The sequence below is a fragment of the Lactuca virosa genome, chromosome 5, assembly GCF_052849685.1.
Source record: "Lactuca virosa cultivar CGN04683 chromosome 5, Lactuca_virosa_CGN04683_v6, whole genome shotgun sequence".
Taxonomy (NCBI): Eukaryota; Viridiplantae; Streptophyta; class Magnoliopsida; order Asterales; family Asteraceae; genus Lactuca; species Lactuca virosa.
This window is the reverse complement of record NC_136430.1, coordinates 26,468,653-26,481,937: the sequence shown is the minus strand read 5'-3', so window position 1 is coordinate 26,481,937 and position 13,285 is coordinate 26,468,653. Positions and strand designations below refer to the sequence as shown.

The 13,285-nt window shown below is 34.0% G+C and overlaps 1 protein-coding gene across 3 annotated transcripts; it reads left to right on the top strand.

The window, feature by feature from the left end:
- The first annotated feature begins 431 nt into the window (after window positions 1–431).
- On the top strand, window positions 432–8,786 carry LOC145110871 (uncharacterized). Of its 3 annotated transcripts, none has more exons than XM_079047188.1 (4): window positions 432–806; window positions 2,076–2,135; window positions 2,707–2,770; window positions 8,702–8,786. In XM_079047188.1, the coding sequence occupies exons 1-3, from the start codon at window positions 441–443 to the stop codon at window positions 2,761–2,763; spliced, it is 483 nt and encodes a 160-aa protein (XP_078903314.1). In that variant the 5' UTR covers window positions 432–440; the 3' UTR covers window positions 2,764–2,770; window positions 8,702–8,786. The 3 variants fall into 3 exon arrangements, with proteins under 3 accessions (XP_078903314.1, XP_078903312.1, XP_078903311.1); XM_079047186.1 differs by lacking the exon at window positions 8,702–8,786 and adding an exon at window positions 3,616–3,719; XM_079047185.1 differs by lacking the exon at window positions 8,702–8,786 and having other exon boundaries at window positions 2,707–2,853.
- The last annotated feature ends 4,499 nt before the right edge of the window (window positions 8,787–13,285 follow it).

Here is a 13,285-nt window from a genome sequence, read left to right as displayed (position 1 = left end):
TAAACAAGTTGAAATGATAAATACGAACAAAAAAAATACAGTGATCAAATGTTTATAAATCAAACCAATTATATACTACTCTAAACTATAAAGATGATTTATGTAATTTACTCTCTATATCAAATATGAGAATTTAATGTTATACTAAAAAAATAAATGAGAATTTAGTATCATTCTATAAAGAAGTTAATGACAATTTTGTCCTAGTATTAAATATGTGAATTTAATGTCGTACTTAGTATCAATCTATAAAGAAGTTAATGACAAATTTGTTCCAGGTAAAGAGAAAAAGAAGAAACCACTTGTCAAAAGTGAAAGTGGTTCTACTATTGCTAGTGGAGGTTACTCAGTGCCACGTCTCAGTAATAAATACTATAAAAAGCAACCCCCACCCTTTGCCATCGCCTTTCTCCTCAGTCTCAATTCTCAAATTCAACAAAATGGTGAACCATCCATGGGTGGACAAGGCTGTCCACGACAACGCCTTGGTCTGTCATGTCCTCCTTCAACTCCATCAAGAAGTTTCACAACCACAGATGCTTCAACCACCACCACCAATGCCTCAACCACTACCACCACCAACGATGTCGGAAGCACCAGAGCAGGACGCACCAATGCTTTACATAGACTGGGGTGTCCGCCAGCCCCGTTCCAGGCGAACGGAAGTTCGTCCCGTCACCGCCAGATCGGAAGTCATTGTTGGTGGCTCTACCAATTTGGTATCCAATAGGGGTGCAACTTCCACCAGCAACCTCGAGAAGTCCGGTCGACGGAGCCTGAATCGTTCCAATGCCTCTAGATCCAAGGTGTGTAACGCCTGAAAATCTCTCTTTTCCGGTACTGGTATAATTTTTCTGTCATTGAGCTTCTTGTTGCAGTGTTGTTTTTCGGATTTCTTCTTGTTTTCTATGATCATGACTGCCCTTCTATTTCACAAAAATGATCAACCATACCCTCATAAATTTTCATAATTCTACCCTCCACCCATGCAAAACCACCAATTCAATGGTCTAGTCGGTGATGATGTAATTCATGTTTTTTTCCTCTTGACCGAATTACCCTTCCAATAGAGGTTTTCACATATTGAATCAGAAGATTTGATACATCTCATTTTTTATAAATGATGAAATAACCATTTCCTGTTAGCTAGGGTCCTTATTTACATAAATACATTCTAACTTTCTATGTTCGTTGCATAATTTAACGCCGCAGACTTAATAACAAAACAAAACTTTTATACTGAAATACCAACGTAAAACCTTTTAAGAGTTTTTTTTTTTTTCCTTAAAAAATTATATATCTATCACCATCTATCTAAAATATTCAATAAAACATTCTTATTTAATTTGTTTTATTTTAAGCACAAATCGTATTTAATATTGGTTTGATTTTGATCCAAAAATATAGTTATATTTTAACACAACGATATCCGGTATTGTCATCCCTCCTTGAGGTTGAGGGTAAAAGTCCAATCATGGACATAAGTGAATTTAAAGAGCAGTTTAGGAGTATGTTAGTTTTTTCGTTTCAAAAAATAGTTATACAAATAAAAGACATTAAATTATTATATAATTGTTTGTTTTTTTTAATTGTTATATATTTGTGTCATTTAAAAGTTTTTAATGATGTTTTTCTCTAAAAACATTCCTTTTGATTTTTTATATTTAACAAAATCGATTAGTTAGTCACAAAATAAAAAATTCTCAACTTTTAAATATGATTAAATGGAATAAGTGATACAGTCAAATGGTAATTACTTTGTCATGGTAATTTCAAATAGTTATATAAGGCATTGTAGATGCTATAAAAGCATTTTTTTTTAAATCGATTGGATTCATTCAATGACTAATAAAGATGCACTTTTGGTATATTGCACATTCATATCAAGCTATACACTGGTTAAGGTTTTTCACCATATTAGAATCTAATGTTAGCCGAAGAAAGATGTAATAGGTATTTGTAGACTGCGAGCAAATATACTAAGATACCATATAATTATTTTCCTAATTATATATTTATCTACTTTGGCTAATATATGATTGTAGTGCTAAACCGATTGTTTGGTGCAAATGCAGGCTATCTTGTCGGAGCCAAGTGGAAGAAGAACGCCTACCAGGAGGCCACGAAAACATAAGGTCACTATTAGTCTTATGTTCTTATTGAATCTACTTTTAGTAGTTCAATATTTAATTTTCTCGTTCTATGCTTAGTAGAAATAAAGCCTGTTTTGTTTTATGTCATATGTTAGTAATTTTATCTTACATTATGAGTTATATGTAGATAAAGATAATCAACATGGTTTCCTATTGGTATAAGAACATCCACAATGCAAGTAGTATAAGTTGAAAAGGGTGATGACTAGGATTGAATAAAAGTTGAATGGAGTGTGGGTGATGACATGGAGTAGAGTCGAATGATCATTGAATGGTTCAATAGAAGCAATAAAGTGGTTATTAAGATTAAATATGTGTTTAATGGGTTGTAGGCGGTGTTGTATAGATGTTTAGTGGATGATGTGACAATCCATTGAACTCTATAGAGTTCAACGGATTGTGGATGCCCTAACAGAAATTAGTTTCACTTGGGGACGAGAAGCGATGTTGGAAGAAAATAAACAATGGCAAAGAGTATGATTGATTTTGTTGAAGATCATTCATTTTCTTTCGCATGAATGCTAATTTTGGAGTTACGTTGGCATGCATGCAGGAACGGGAAACAAGAAACATCGTTATCGAACACAAAAATGAAAAGGAGCCCCCTTAGATCAAATGTAAGCAACCTCACTTTCTATTATTCTCTTCCTATTGATCTTACATATGGTTGCATTTGTGTGTATATTCATCTGCTAGTCGACAAGCCTCTATTTTATATAACTACATGTTTATGTCATGATCTCAATCATGTGCAAGAATTAAATGTATAAGCTACATTCTTTATGTTAATTATGTATGACATTTTTAAGAAATATAATGATAAACATAAGAAACTAGAACAACTAAGAGCATAGAAGTTTGGGTGGAAACCCTTGCGAAAAACCACAAGGCAATTGGACCTATACATATAAAAATTAATAAAAGGAATAAGAGAGAAGGATTGTAATTTCGATGGAGAGGGGATAAGATTTTATGATAATTAGAGTGATTACGCTAAGCATATATTTATAAATTAACTAAAAACTAGAACCCTAAAATAATTCAGAGACTTCTAGCTACCAAACGAATGTTTCCTAATCCCAAAAACATTGAAATTAACCAAGAAACCAAATACATGTAAAAGAGGGAGATTTCGGCACACACTTCTACCGAACTCCAGCTTGAGATGAATTTCGTCTTCAACAGAAAAACTTCAAACCCTTAAAAAAAATACAAGTCTTGTGCCACAACCACAAGAGACTAATGTTGAATATCAAACAAGCTTGAGCAAAATGCAAACTTAGACACTAAAATTGTATTTGTAATCACAGTATCAACACCTCCAAGAGTTTTATTGCGATGCCCTCATAAATGTGAATGAACATAATACAAAATATTTTGGTGGTGTGAACCAAAGTGTTGAATTTCACCCTTTTATGTTTTTCAAGTTAATGATGCCTAATCTTAACGACATCTATTTTAGTAGAAGTGGTAAAAAATAAGGGATGGGCATATCTAAGGATTTCAAAAATCCATAAGCGGAAGGGATACTTGAAGTTGTCGATTTCGCAAGGATTAGGAGAAAGGTGATCAAAATTTGAAGTGTACTATAACCCTTAATTGTAGTGCCTTGTACATAGTAGGGACATTAATTTTCCTTTCATTGATCAAGGTTTATCACAACTAGAGAACCTTTTATGATTTTCAATACCCATATTCACTTAAATACTTGTATCCCTTGCTAGAAATAAACTTAAAGATATAAGGTTTCTTTTTGTCTTTGGAATGAACATTTATTAGTGTTTTACTACTCCCATCGAATATATTCAATATGATAATGTCAATACCTTTAATATTGCATTAAGAGTCATTAAAACAAAGAACTGAATTGAAACTGTTAAATGATTCTATGGTGGCAAACCATTTTTATGTAGAAATATATGGTAAGTACAAGCAGAATCAAGAAGCCACTCATAATTGATGTCGACACATCCAATAATAACAAGAACCTCTCATTCAGAACTACTTCTATGGTAATAATTTGTAAAATTTTCACATCTCTACCTTTGTATTTATCTAAGCAATTTCTATTTTCGTTATTTTGCAACTTCTAGCATTTAGATATTTCATGCATTTCTTTCTTGTTATAAATTTAAGTCTTGTGCTTCCCTTTAGATTTTGATAAGTTGTGAATGAATACACCATTTTCTTGTGAGCTTCTCGAACAATAAAAATATATGTTTCATCTTTTCCATGGAATGAAAGGATTCAAAAACCTCATTGAGAGTGAGCTTATCACGACTATAAAGAATGGTGTCTCTGAAATCGAAATAAGAATTCAGTATTAAACATAATAGGATCAAACCTAAATCTTTCTATGTGTACTTGACTTCCATAATTTCCAAATAAAAAACTATCTCTTTGAAACTGAAAATGTAATTGACAAGGTTTCTTTCTTGTAACGTCTGTAGAAAACAACTTCCGATTTAAATGCATTTGACTGGTAATATCTTTTTTTTTTCATGAATATGGATTCTAGTTTGAACCAAAGAGAAAATGTAGTATTTTCTGCAAGAAATTCGTGCAAAATGTTGTTGTAAAGATAAAATTGAATTGTGATATTCATTCCAAATTTCATTGCTAGAAGTAAACTTTTTCGGGTTTTGGTTGATGGACATTCCAAACATCATTTTTAGAAGTGAAATTTGTCCCAATATTGTTTCGGCTATCCATTCACGTTCATTGAAGGTAGAAGTTGGGGTAATTTCTAACCACAGTTTAGTGTTTAAGTTTTTGTGATTTTCATATTTTCTGAGGGACTGATGTTTTCTCATGACATAGAGGTCTATTATTCTTGACCGATCGATATACCATTTCATAATATCAATCCGCCACATGCTATAAATCTGGCACGTGCTTGGGTTATATGTCAATAAGTCCATCATTTCCTTTACTTAGTGGATGGGTGCCACCTTGTGATATGTGTACTGATCCATTAGACATTGATATATCACTTCATGCTTATGTTTCACGATAAGGAGATTTTATATCAATTTAGGAAACTTGTTTAAGGATTATTGTTATTTAATGGGAACATATTGGAATGTTTTAATTAGGGCATATTTGGTGATTTTTTTAAGAGTTGTTATTAATTTTGAGTATTTCATTCATAAAAATAGTTACCTTTTCGGTTTGGGTGATTCAGAAAACACATTTTGTAACCGTTCGACTTTTTTTTAATGGGAGTTCATTATGGAATTAAATATGCTTTTGGTGAGCCATTTAAAGATGAATATATAAAGGTTTATCACCAAATCATTATTTCTTTCCGATTTTAGTTTTTATAATCGTCGTTTCGGGGTTCTCATATTAGATAAGATATCCTCTTCATGGCTATTTATTCTTGGCCATACTTGGTATTTGGTTGATGCAATATTCGTTTTGTTTAGATTTATGTATTCGTTATTGTTGTTTGTTCACTTTGTTGTACTCAGACCATGAACATTTCATATAAATATCACAACACTTTAACACAATGCATTAAGCATGACCACCTGTTGAACACGATTCGGGTTTTTCGGTTCAATATGTTCTTTATGTTTACATATTCTACTTTTCGATTCAATGGAAGTCATGGTTGTTTTAGCCGGTTCTTTATTTTGGTCTTAATATACATTAAATTTTATTACAAAGGTGTACTACTATGATGATATCCGTATAGCTTTTGTGATTAGGGTTTGAGAAGGTTATAGACAATAAATTTTAAGCATACGGTGCTCATAGACACTCAAAAACTTCTTTCTGTCTAATGATCACGTACAAATATGCTTCCATGTCCGATTTTTTATACTAAAACGATGCTCACTAATGCATGCCAGACTTTGGAGGGTGTCCTTGTTAGTCAAACCACCTAAAGTTGAAACTCATAATCATATAATAGAAAATGAAGTAACAACACAAACATAATTAGAATCTACACCACATATATCACTGTCTCGTAAGATATGGTCTTGAAATACCCAATATTTAGCCTTAGAGGCCAAAAAAACATAAAAAGGATCATATATTTTTGAGTACAACCTTAGACCACCAAGCCATATAGGTAAATAAGAAAGTCGACACTAGATGCGTCCAAGAAAGGATCTCCACAAAACACCATGTCCTTAATCGAGTCATGTAACCCTTTTTCAATGAACAAAATCACATCTCTATGTGTATATGTTGGCAAGTCAACAAGGAAAAGAAAAGTTTGGCAATATCCATACTTGGTTAAACAAGGAGCTACTCTACATGTCACCTAAATTTGGACGAATATGTATAAACTCAACATTGTGGGAATCTCTCCTCATGATCAACGGCTAATAAAATCCTTGTCTATTCTAACAACCCCCACCCACTCACCCACCCCAGAAGCTTTACTCTCATTAATGGCCTCCCTATGTATACAAGGAATAAACCTTCACGAAGCTTCCTACTCTGGCGACTTCTTCTAAATATTCTCTAATGACAATTCCATCATCAAATATTCCATGGATCAAGAAAGAGCTTGAAATTATCTCTAATCATATGTACAAGTAGGTGCAATAAAAATATATACAATAAAAAAACATGATCTAAGATTGAATCTTGAATCTTTGTGGGCACAGACAATGTAGGTCACTTACAAAAATATCTTTGCACAAACTCGGGACTAAAGTGATCACGCATTGTTTTTCAGTGCCTGCTAACATGATGACGAGGGATCCACATAAAGTTGAAAACTTAATTTAGGTAACAAGAGACAGAGTGGGAGGTGTATGGGTGGGGGCAAACTATTTCGAACATAAAAACTAAGCAAAAATCCTAAGAATAGAAAGTATTCTAATTCAAAAGCCAAGACAGTTAATATATCTTGCATATACTTATTTTTTAAGCCGCACTCGTATAAGATGAGATACACCCGAGAGGGCGTGGATATGGACATTTCTAAGTCGTTACAAAATTAAAGCATCGATGTTTAATATTGAGTTAAAACTTAAAAGTGTAGATATAAAAATGTAAATAAAACATATGTTTCATTATCTTTTAAAAGTCAGATTTGTGGTTTTACAAACAATTTAATCCGATGTATTTATCATTCTCCCTGTTTTTGAAAGTTTATATATTATGAATGCTGACAATAATATAAATATGTGTTTATTCTTGTGTTTCAACATTTATAATAAATATATGTTTATTCTTGTGTTTCAGCATTTATAATAAATATATGTTTATTCTTGTGTTTCATCTAGTGATGGTTTCAAACTGAACTGTTAGATTTTCAAAACCACGGGTGTAGGGTTTAGGTCGATTTGACAGCTTACAATATGCTCCAGCCAATGATCGGCATTAGCACCTTTTGACAATTCCAAGTATCGACGTTAAGGTTCAAATTAGCAGCTTGACACGATCGATGTAAGTAGTCACCAAAACTTCTTTCTATGGGAATGTTATCTAGTACATGCATTTAGTAACAACACACACAAGACTAGAAGGCATATCTTTCTTTATGTAATGTCAGAAGATAACATTTTAAATGAATGTTGTTAATATTGTGCTTGCTATCTTTTATAAGATTCATGTGTTGCACGCTTTTAGTTTCTGATTTTTAATATTTTACCACATCTTAATTAATCATGTCATTTACAACATAAATTTACATGTATCACGAGGCCATGAAATTAGGCAAACTTTAGTTTGATCAGTTGATCCCTATGTTTTGATGCAACGTATATTGTATTACTATGATGTGCAATGTGCTACATATAGATCTTATGATTAGGATTTGTTCACATCATATAAACACCATTTAAACCACATAATCCCAACTTACATTTCCGTTTTTGACCAAAATTTTTTAACAACCAACTCACACCCACCTAATCTACCCATAAATTCCAAACGGAATTTGAACCATCAACATGTTGGGTGAGTGCCTTTCATATTTCATACAACACCTAATTAATACCGCTAGGAAATAGGCCATTTGGTTGAAGAAAGTTGTTTGAATACTTGCTAAAACTTCATATGAAGTGAATAAACCATCCATTTGTTGGTGATGTATATTGTAGTATATTACTCCTCAATTCTGCTTAGCGATCTTCATCGTTCTGAAGACGACTTTAGTGTAAAATAACCATAAAAGTCTCAAGGATCATGAAGTATGTGAATTTGTTGTCAAATTAATTGATATGGTTCATCTTAGAATTTTCCCTTGCATATAAATCTTGATTCGAGAACTTAACAATAAGATTCCGTAAATGATATCTACTGTAATAGAAACCACTAAATCTATATAACGAGTTTCTAAATAACAGCAAAGAAAAAAAAGAATAAAAGGTATTGCATTGTTTTAGTTGGAGTTGTCATCTAAAGTTAGATTTGCTTCCGATAGGTACCTGCAATTGTAATATATGAAATAAAAATTACATCTATAAATTGTGTTGTTATCTATTACCTTGCTAGAACCTTTTAAGCCCTAGAAACAGTCTTACAAGAAAAATGAATTTTTGCCATGAATATTTACTTATTGCATTCATTTCTATTTTCAGATAAAACCACATTCACAAGGTGAAACGCGAGACGATAGTTCGATTTTTGTTTACAAATAATACTTGATTGAAGTGTTTGGATGCTATAATTTTGGATTAATTGATGTTATCTTCAATGACCGGCTATAACAAATAAGGTTTACAGTAAGGACAAAAGTAATTGTTCTAGGCAGCGATAGATAATTTTTATTTGGCGACAAGTTTTTGCTGAAAGAGAAAAGCATCACAGTAAAAATTTAATTATTTTTAAAAGATAATTAAATACATATGTGATGCCATAAGTGGTTTTAATTAAACTTTTATAGCATATAACTACAATAGCTATAAAATATAACCATTTTTTAAAAATATATGCAAAACATAATACCAAATTTTCAAATACATTCAAATTTCCAAGTAAAAAAAATATTCGAAGTCTAATAAAAATGTAAAATTCCACACTGTAATACAAAACCATCGAGAACTGTAATGCAAAACTATTCAAAGATTAATTACCACCCTCATTTTAAACGTCAATAATAGAGATAAGACTTTTTAGAATTGAAATCAAATTTTAAAACATAAAACAAGCTAGCGACTAATAGTATGTGAAAAAACAGCAATGGGATTACAATACCACAAATGCCAATTAAGCTTTTTACCTTTTTTGAAACGATTTCTAAGCCACTAGTAAGCAAAGAACTAAACCTCATTTGAAATAAGCACCTTTTTGATCCCTCTTCTGGAAAATCAAAGAGTTCTTTTTTCCACATCACCCAAAGGTGAGTACTAGCCACCACATCTAGAAACTCTTAACTTGCTTGGGACAACTATTCGAATCAGTAACAAGTACACAAATCTACTAAACAAGATCATTAATGTCATAGGAAAACACTCCACCATCTCTTCATTTCATATTTCTCATCAAAAGCCACTTGAATTAAAACAATGTGTTTCTAGTTTCTTCATACATGTTACAAAACCAGTTGCAGAAGTTAGTAGTTATAGCTTCTCTTTATACACTTTGTATAGTATAGAGACCCTATTGTAACTTTGTCACACACACACACACACACACACACACATATATATATATATATATATATATATATATATATATATATATATATATATATATATATATATATATATATATATATATATATATGCAATACAAACGTCTCCAATTAAGGAGACTTTTACCCTAAATAACATGTTATCAATCTAGGGTTATACCCCTCTATGCGTATAATTTTTGTTTTTTGGGGACCACATTGCCTTCTGTTGCTGAAGCCATCGATATCACTTCTCATGTCGACTTGAGTTCCTCTGGTATTTTCCTCCATTGTCGTTTCTTTCTTGCTGCATAAGGTACTACTTCCATGACTACACTGAGTTCATCCTCTACCCTATCTCCTTCCAAATTAATCCTTGTTTGCACCCTCACAAACGTGTATAATCAGTTCGGTTTCAGGCTTAATGTTGATGGGTCTTGCTATAAACTGTGGCGTCAAATTTTTTCCAATATGTATCGAGGCACTTTAAGTTATGGCCATATTTCAAGAACCTCGAAACCTACAGGGGAAGATGAGGAATGGTATTCTGTCGATGCCCGTATTAAATCATGGTTTTATAGTACGTGTGATCCCGGTTTACTGCAAATAATTTCTAGTGATGATTGTACTGCTAAGGATCATTGGGATAAGTTGGATGAGTTTTTCAGAAACAACAAGATGTCTCGTATGTTACAATTGCAGGATCATTTTCGCAACACTAAAAAGGGATCAAGTTTAATCAACAAATTTTATCACACGCTCAAAAATCTATGTGATGATTGAAAAGATGTAGATTCTTCTATCACTGACATTGAACTTGTGATGCAAATCTTGAGATAAGTTCCGCCCTCATACCATAGTATAGTTGATGTTATCACAAACACAAAGCCTTTCCCATCCTTTCTTGAAGCCAAGAACATGCTTCTCTTGCATGAGTCCTGTGAAGCGGCTTCCGATCTTCATATTGATCCTTCGGTGTCTCAAAGCTCGCCTCTCTATGCGTCCTCCAACAACTCGGGAAAATAAAAAAATAGGTGGACAAAGAACTACAAAAATGCCAAAAACAATGCGAAGCAAAGTCATTCCAAAAACGCCAATGATCCTCCAAAATTTGCAGATGTTGTAGGTGTTGTTCTAGGCTCACAGCCATCTGAAGCTCCTTATTTTGGACCCACCAGACCTGCTGCCTTGTACCCACAACAACCCTTGCTGCCCTTCGATTCGTTCCAGCAGCTGCATCAGCTTCCACAGGGCATGCCTGCACACATTCTGCCCTAACAGTCTCCGATCTCCTCGTCTCAACTGCCTCTCGGAGCTTCACCTACTTCTTCGGTCCTCAGTGTTGGCTCGCAGCAACACTTCTCGTTGTCTGTGCAACCCTTTCCTTCACAACTTATCCCTGGTTTTCAACAACAACATCATCCCAACATTTCTTCTATTGATGGCTATGTACAGTCCACTCCTCTGAAATACACAGATTTAGCCTCAGTCTTTAAGCCAATGTCTGTTCAGCCACCTCCCGACAATAACTACTACATGGACTCTGGTGCCAGCTCTCACATGTCCTTCAACTCAGGTAACATGCTTTCTCTGACACAATGTACATCTAGGTCTATTATGGTTGGAAATGGTGTTGTACTACCTGTTTCACACATTGATTACACATATTTTCCGCACTCTCACAATCGGCTAGCTTTAAATAATATTCTTGTCTCAAATAAAATCATTAAAAATGTTGTTTCTGTCCATCAAATCACAACTGATAATTTTTTCTCTGTTACTTTTGATCATTATGGTTTCATTGTGAAGGACTTTAAAATAGGTACCTTTATCCAAAGATGTGCTAATGTTGGCAACCTCTTTCTTATCCTTCCATCGCTTCCTCAATCATCTGCTGCCACTTCGTGTCTTGCTGTTTCTCCCCCAACTTGGCATCGTCGGCTTGGACATACTGGCTCTTCTACTTTAGATTTTTTTCATTCTGGAAAATTTATTTCTTATACTACAACTAAGCTTCCCATCTCTCACGCTTGTCAGCTTGGGAAGCATTGTTGTTTACCTTTCTCGTCTTCTACAACTAAAACTTCTAGCATGTTTGGATTGATCCACTCTGACTTATATATTACTTCTATTTCTAGTATGAGTGGTTTCAAATATAATATTATGTTTTTGGATGATTTTATGCATTTTTTATGGGTTTTTCAACTTCGTGCAAAATCTGATGTGTTTGATGTTTTTATCAAACTCTTGTTTATGTTAAAAATCACTTTCATACTAACATCAAATTGTTTCAATGTGACAACGGTCGTGAGTTCAACAGTCATTCTCTATTTTCGTTTTTTACCTCCAATGGTATTAAAGTTCGATTTTCATGCTCTTACATTTCTCAACAAAATGACAAAGTTGAACGTGCCATTCACACCATAAACAACACCATCCAAACATTCTTGTTTCAAGCCTCTCTTCCTTCCAATTTTTGGGTTGAATCTCTTCTCACTGTTGTGCATACTATTAATCTTCTTCCTAGCTCCTCTATTTCTTTTAAAACACATTTTGAGCTCCTGTTTGGCACCTTCCCTTCCTACAACCATCTATGTGTATTTGGTTGTCTTTGTTATCCAAATCTCACCTCTACGACACAAAATAAACTCTCTTCTTGTTCCTCTGAGTGCATCCATCTTGGCCCTTCCCCCAATCACTGTGGCTATCATTTCCTTGATCTCATCACTCAACGCGTGATCATTTCTTGTCATGTCATATTTGATGAAGATCAAATTCCCTACCCTGACTTTCACACGAAGCATGTTGATTCCAATTTTGATTCTTTTGTATCTAATGACACTCTTCCCATCTTACCTCTTATTGTCTTAGAGGTCATTCCTTCTCATATTGTCCCTGAGTCCAGCCATGTGACCTCTCCCACTGCCTCCTCGTCTAACAGTGGCTCCTCTTCTCCCACTACTTCTGTCATGACCCTCTCTCAGCCTCAACCAAATCACCATATGGTCACTCGCTCATGTACTTGCTCTCTCCAGCCTCGTCAGATTCTCAATCTCTCTGCCACTTCTGAAATCTCTCCCACTCCCTGCTCCACTGCTCAAGCGATTTGTGATCCTAACTGGAAGTCTGCTACGGAATCTGAGATGTATGCTCTCACGTCCAATCATACTTGGGAGCTTGTTCCTCCTCCTTCTAACGCTAATATCGTTGGTTTTTGTTGGCTCTATCGACACAAATTTGAAAGCAATGGCAACCTTTATCGCTATAAATATCGCCTTGTTTCCCAGGGTATCTCTCAACTCTCTGGTTTGGACTTTGATGACACCGTTCTTAGCATTGTTGTCTCCAAACACTGGCCTATTAATCAATTAGATGTAAAAAATGCCTTCCTTCATAGTGACCTATCCGAGGAAGTTTTTCATGAAACAACCTCCTGGTTATGTTCACCCTTCTCTCCCTCATCATGTGTGCCACCTAAGAAAAGCTCTCTACGACCTCAAACAGGCTCCTTGGGCGTGGTACCAAAATTTTCCCACCTTCATTACTTCTC

What these genes read in the sequence shown, in the direction of transcription:
- LOC145110871 (XM_079047188.1), top strand. Translation starts at nt 441, where the DNA reads ATGGTGAACCATCCATGGGTGGACAAGGCTGTCCACGACAACGCCTTG. An exon ending in CCAATGCCTCTAGATCCAAG is followed by an intron (nt 807 to 2,075) that starts GTGTGTAACGCC and finishes GTGCAAATGCAG; the next exon opens with GCTATCTTGTCGGAGCCAAG. An exon ending in GGAGGCCACGAAAACATAAG is followed by an intron (nt 2,136 to 2,706) that starts GTCACTATTAGT and finishes GCATGCATGCAG; the next exon opens with GAACGGGAAACAAGAAACAT.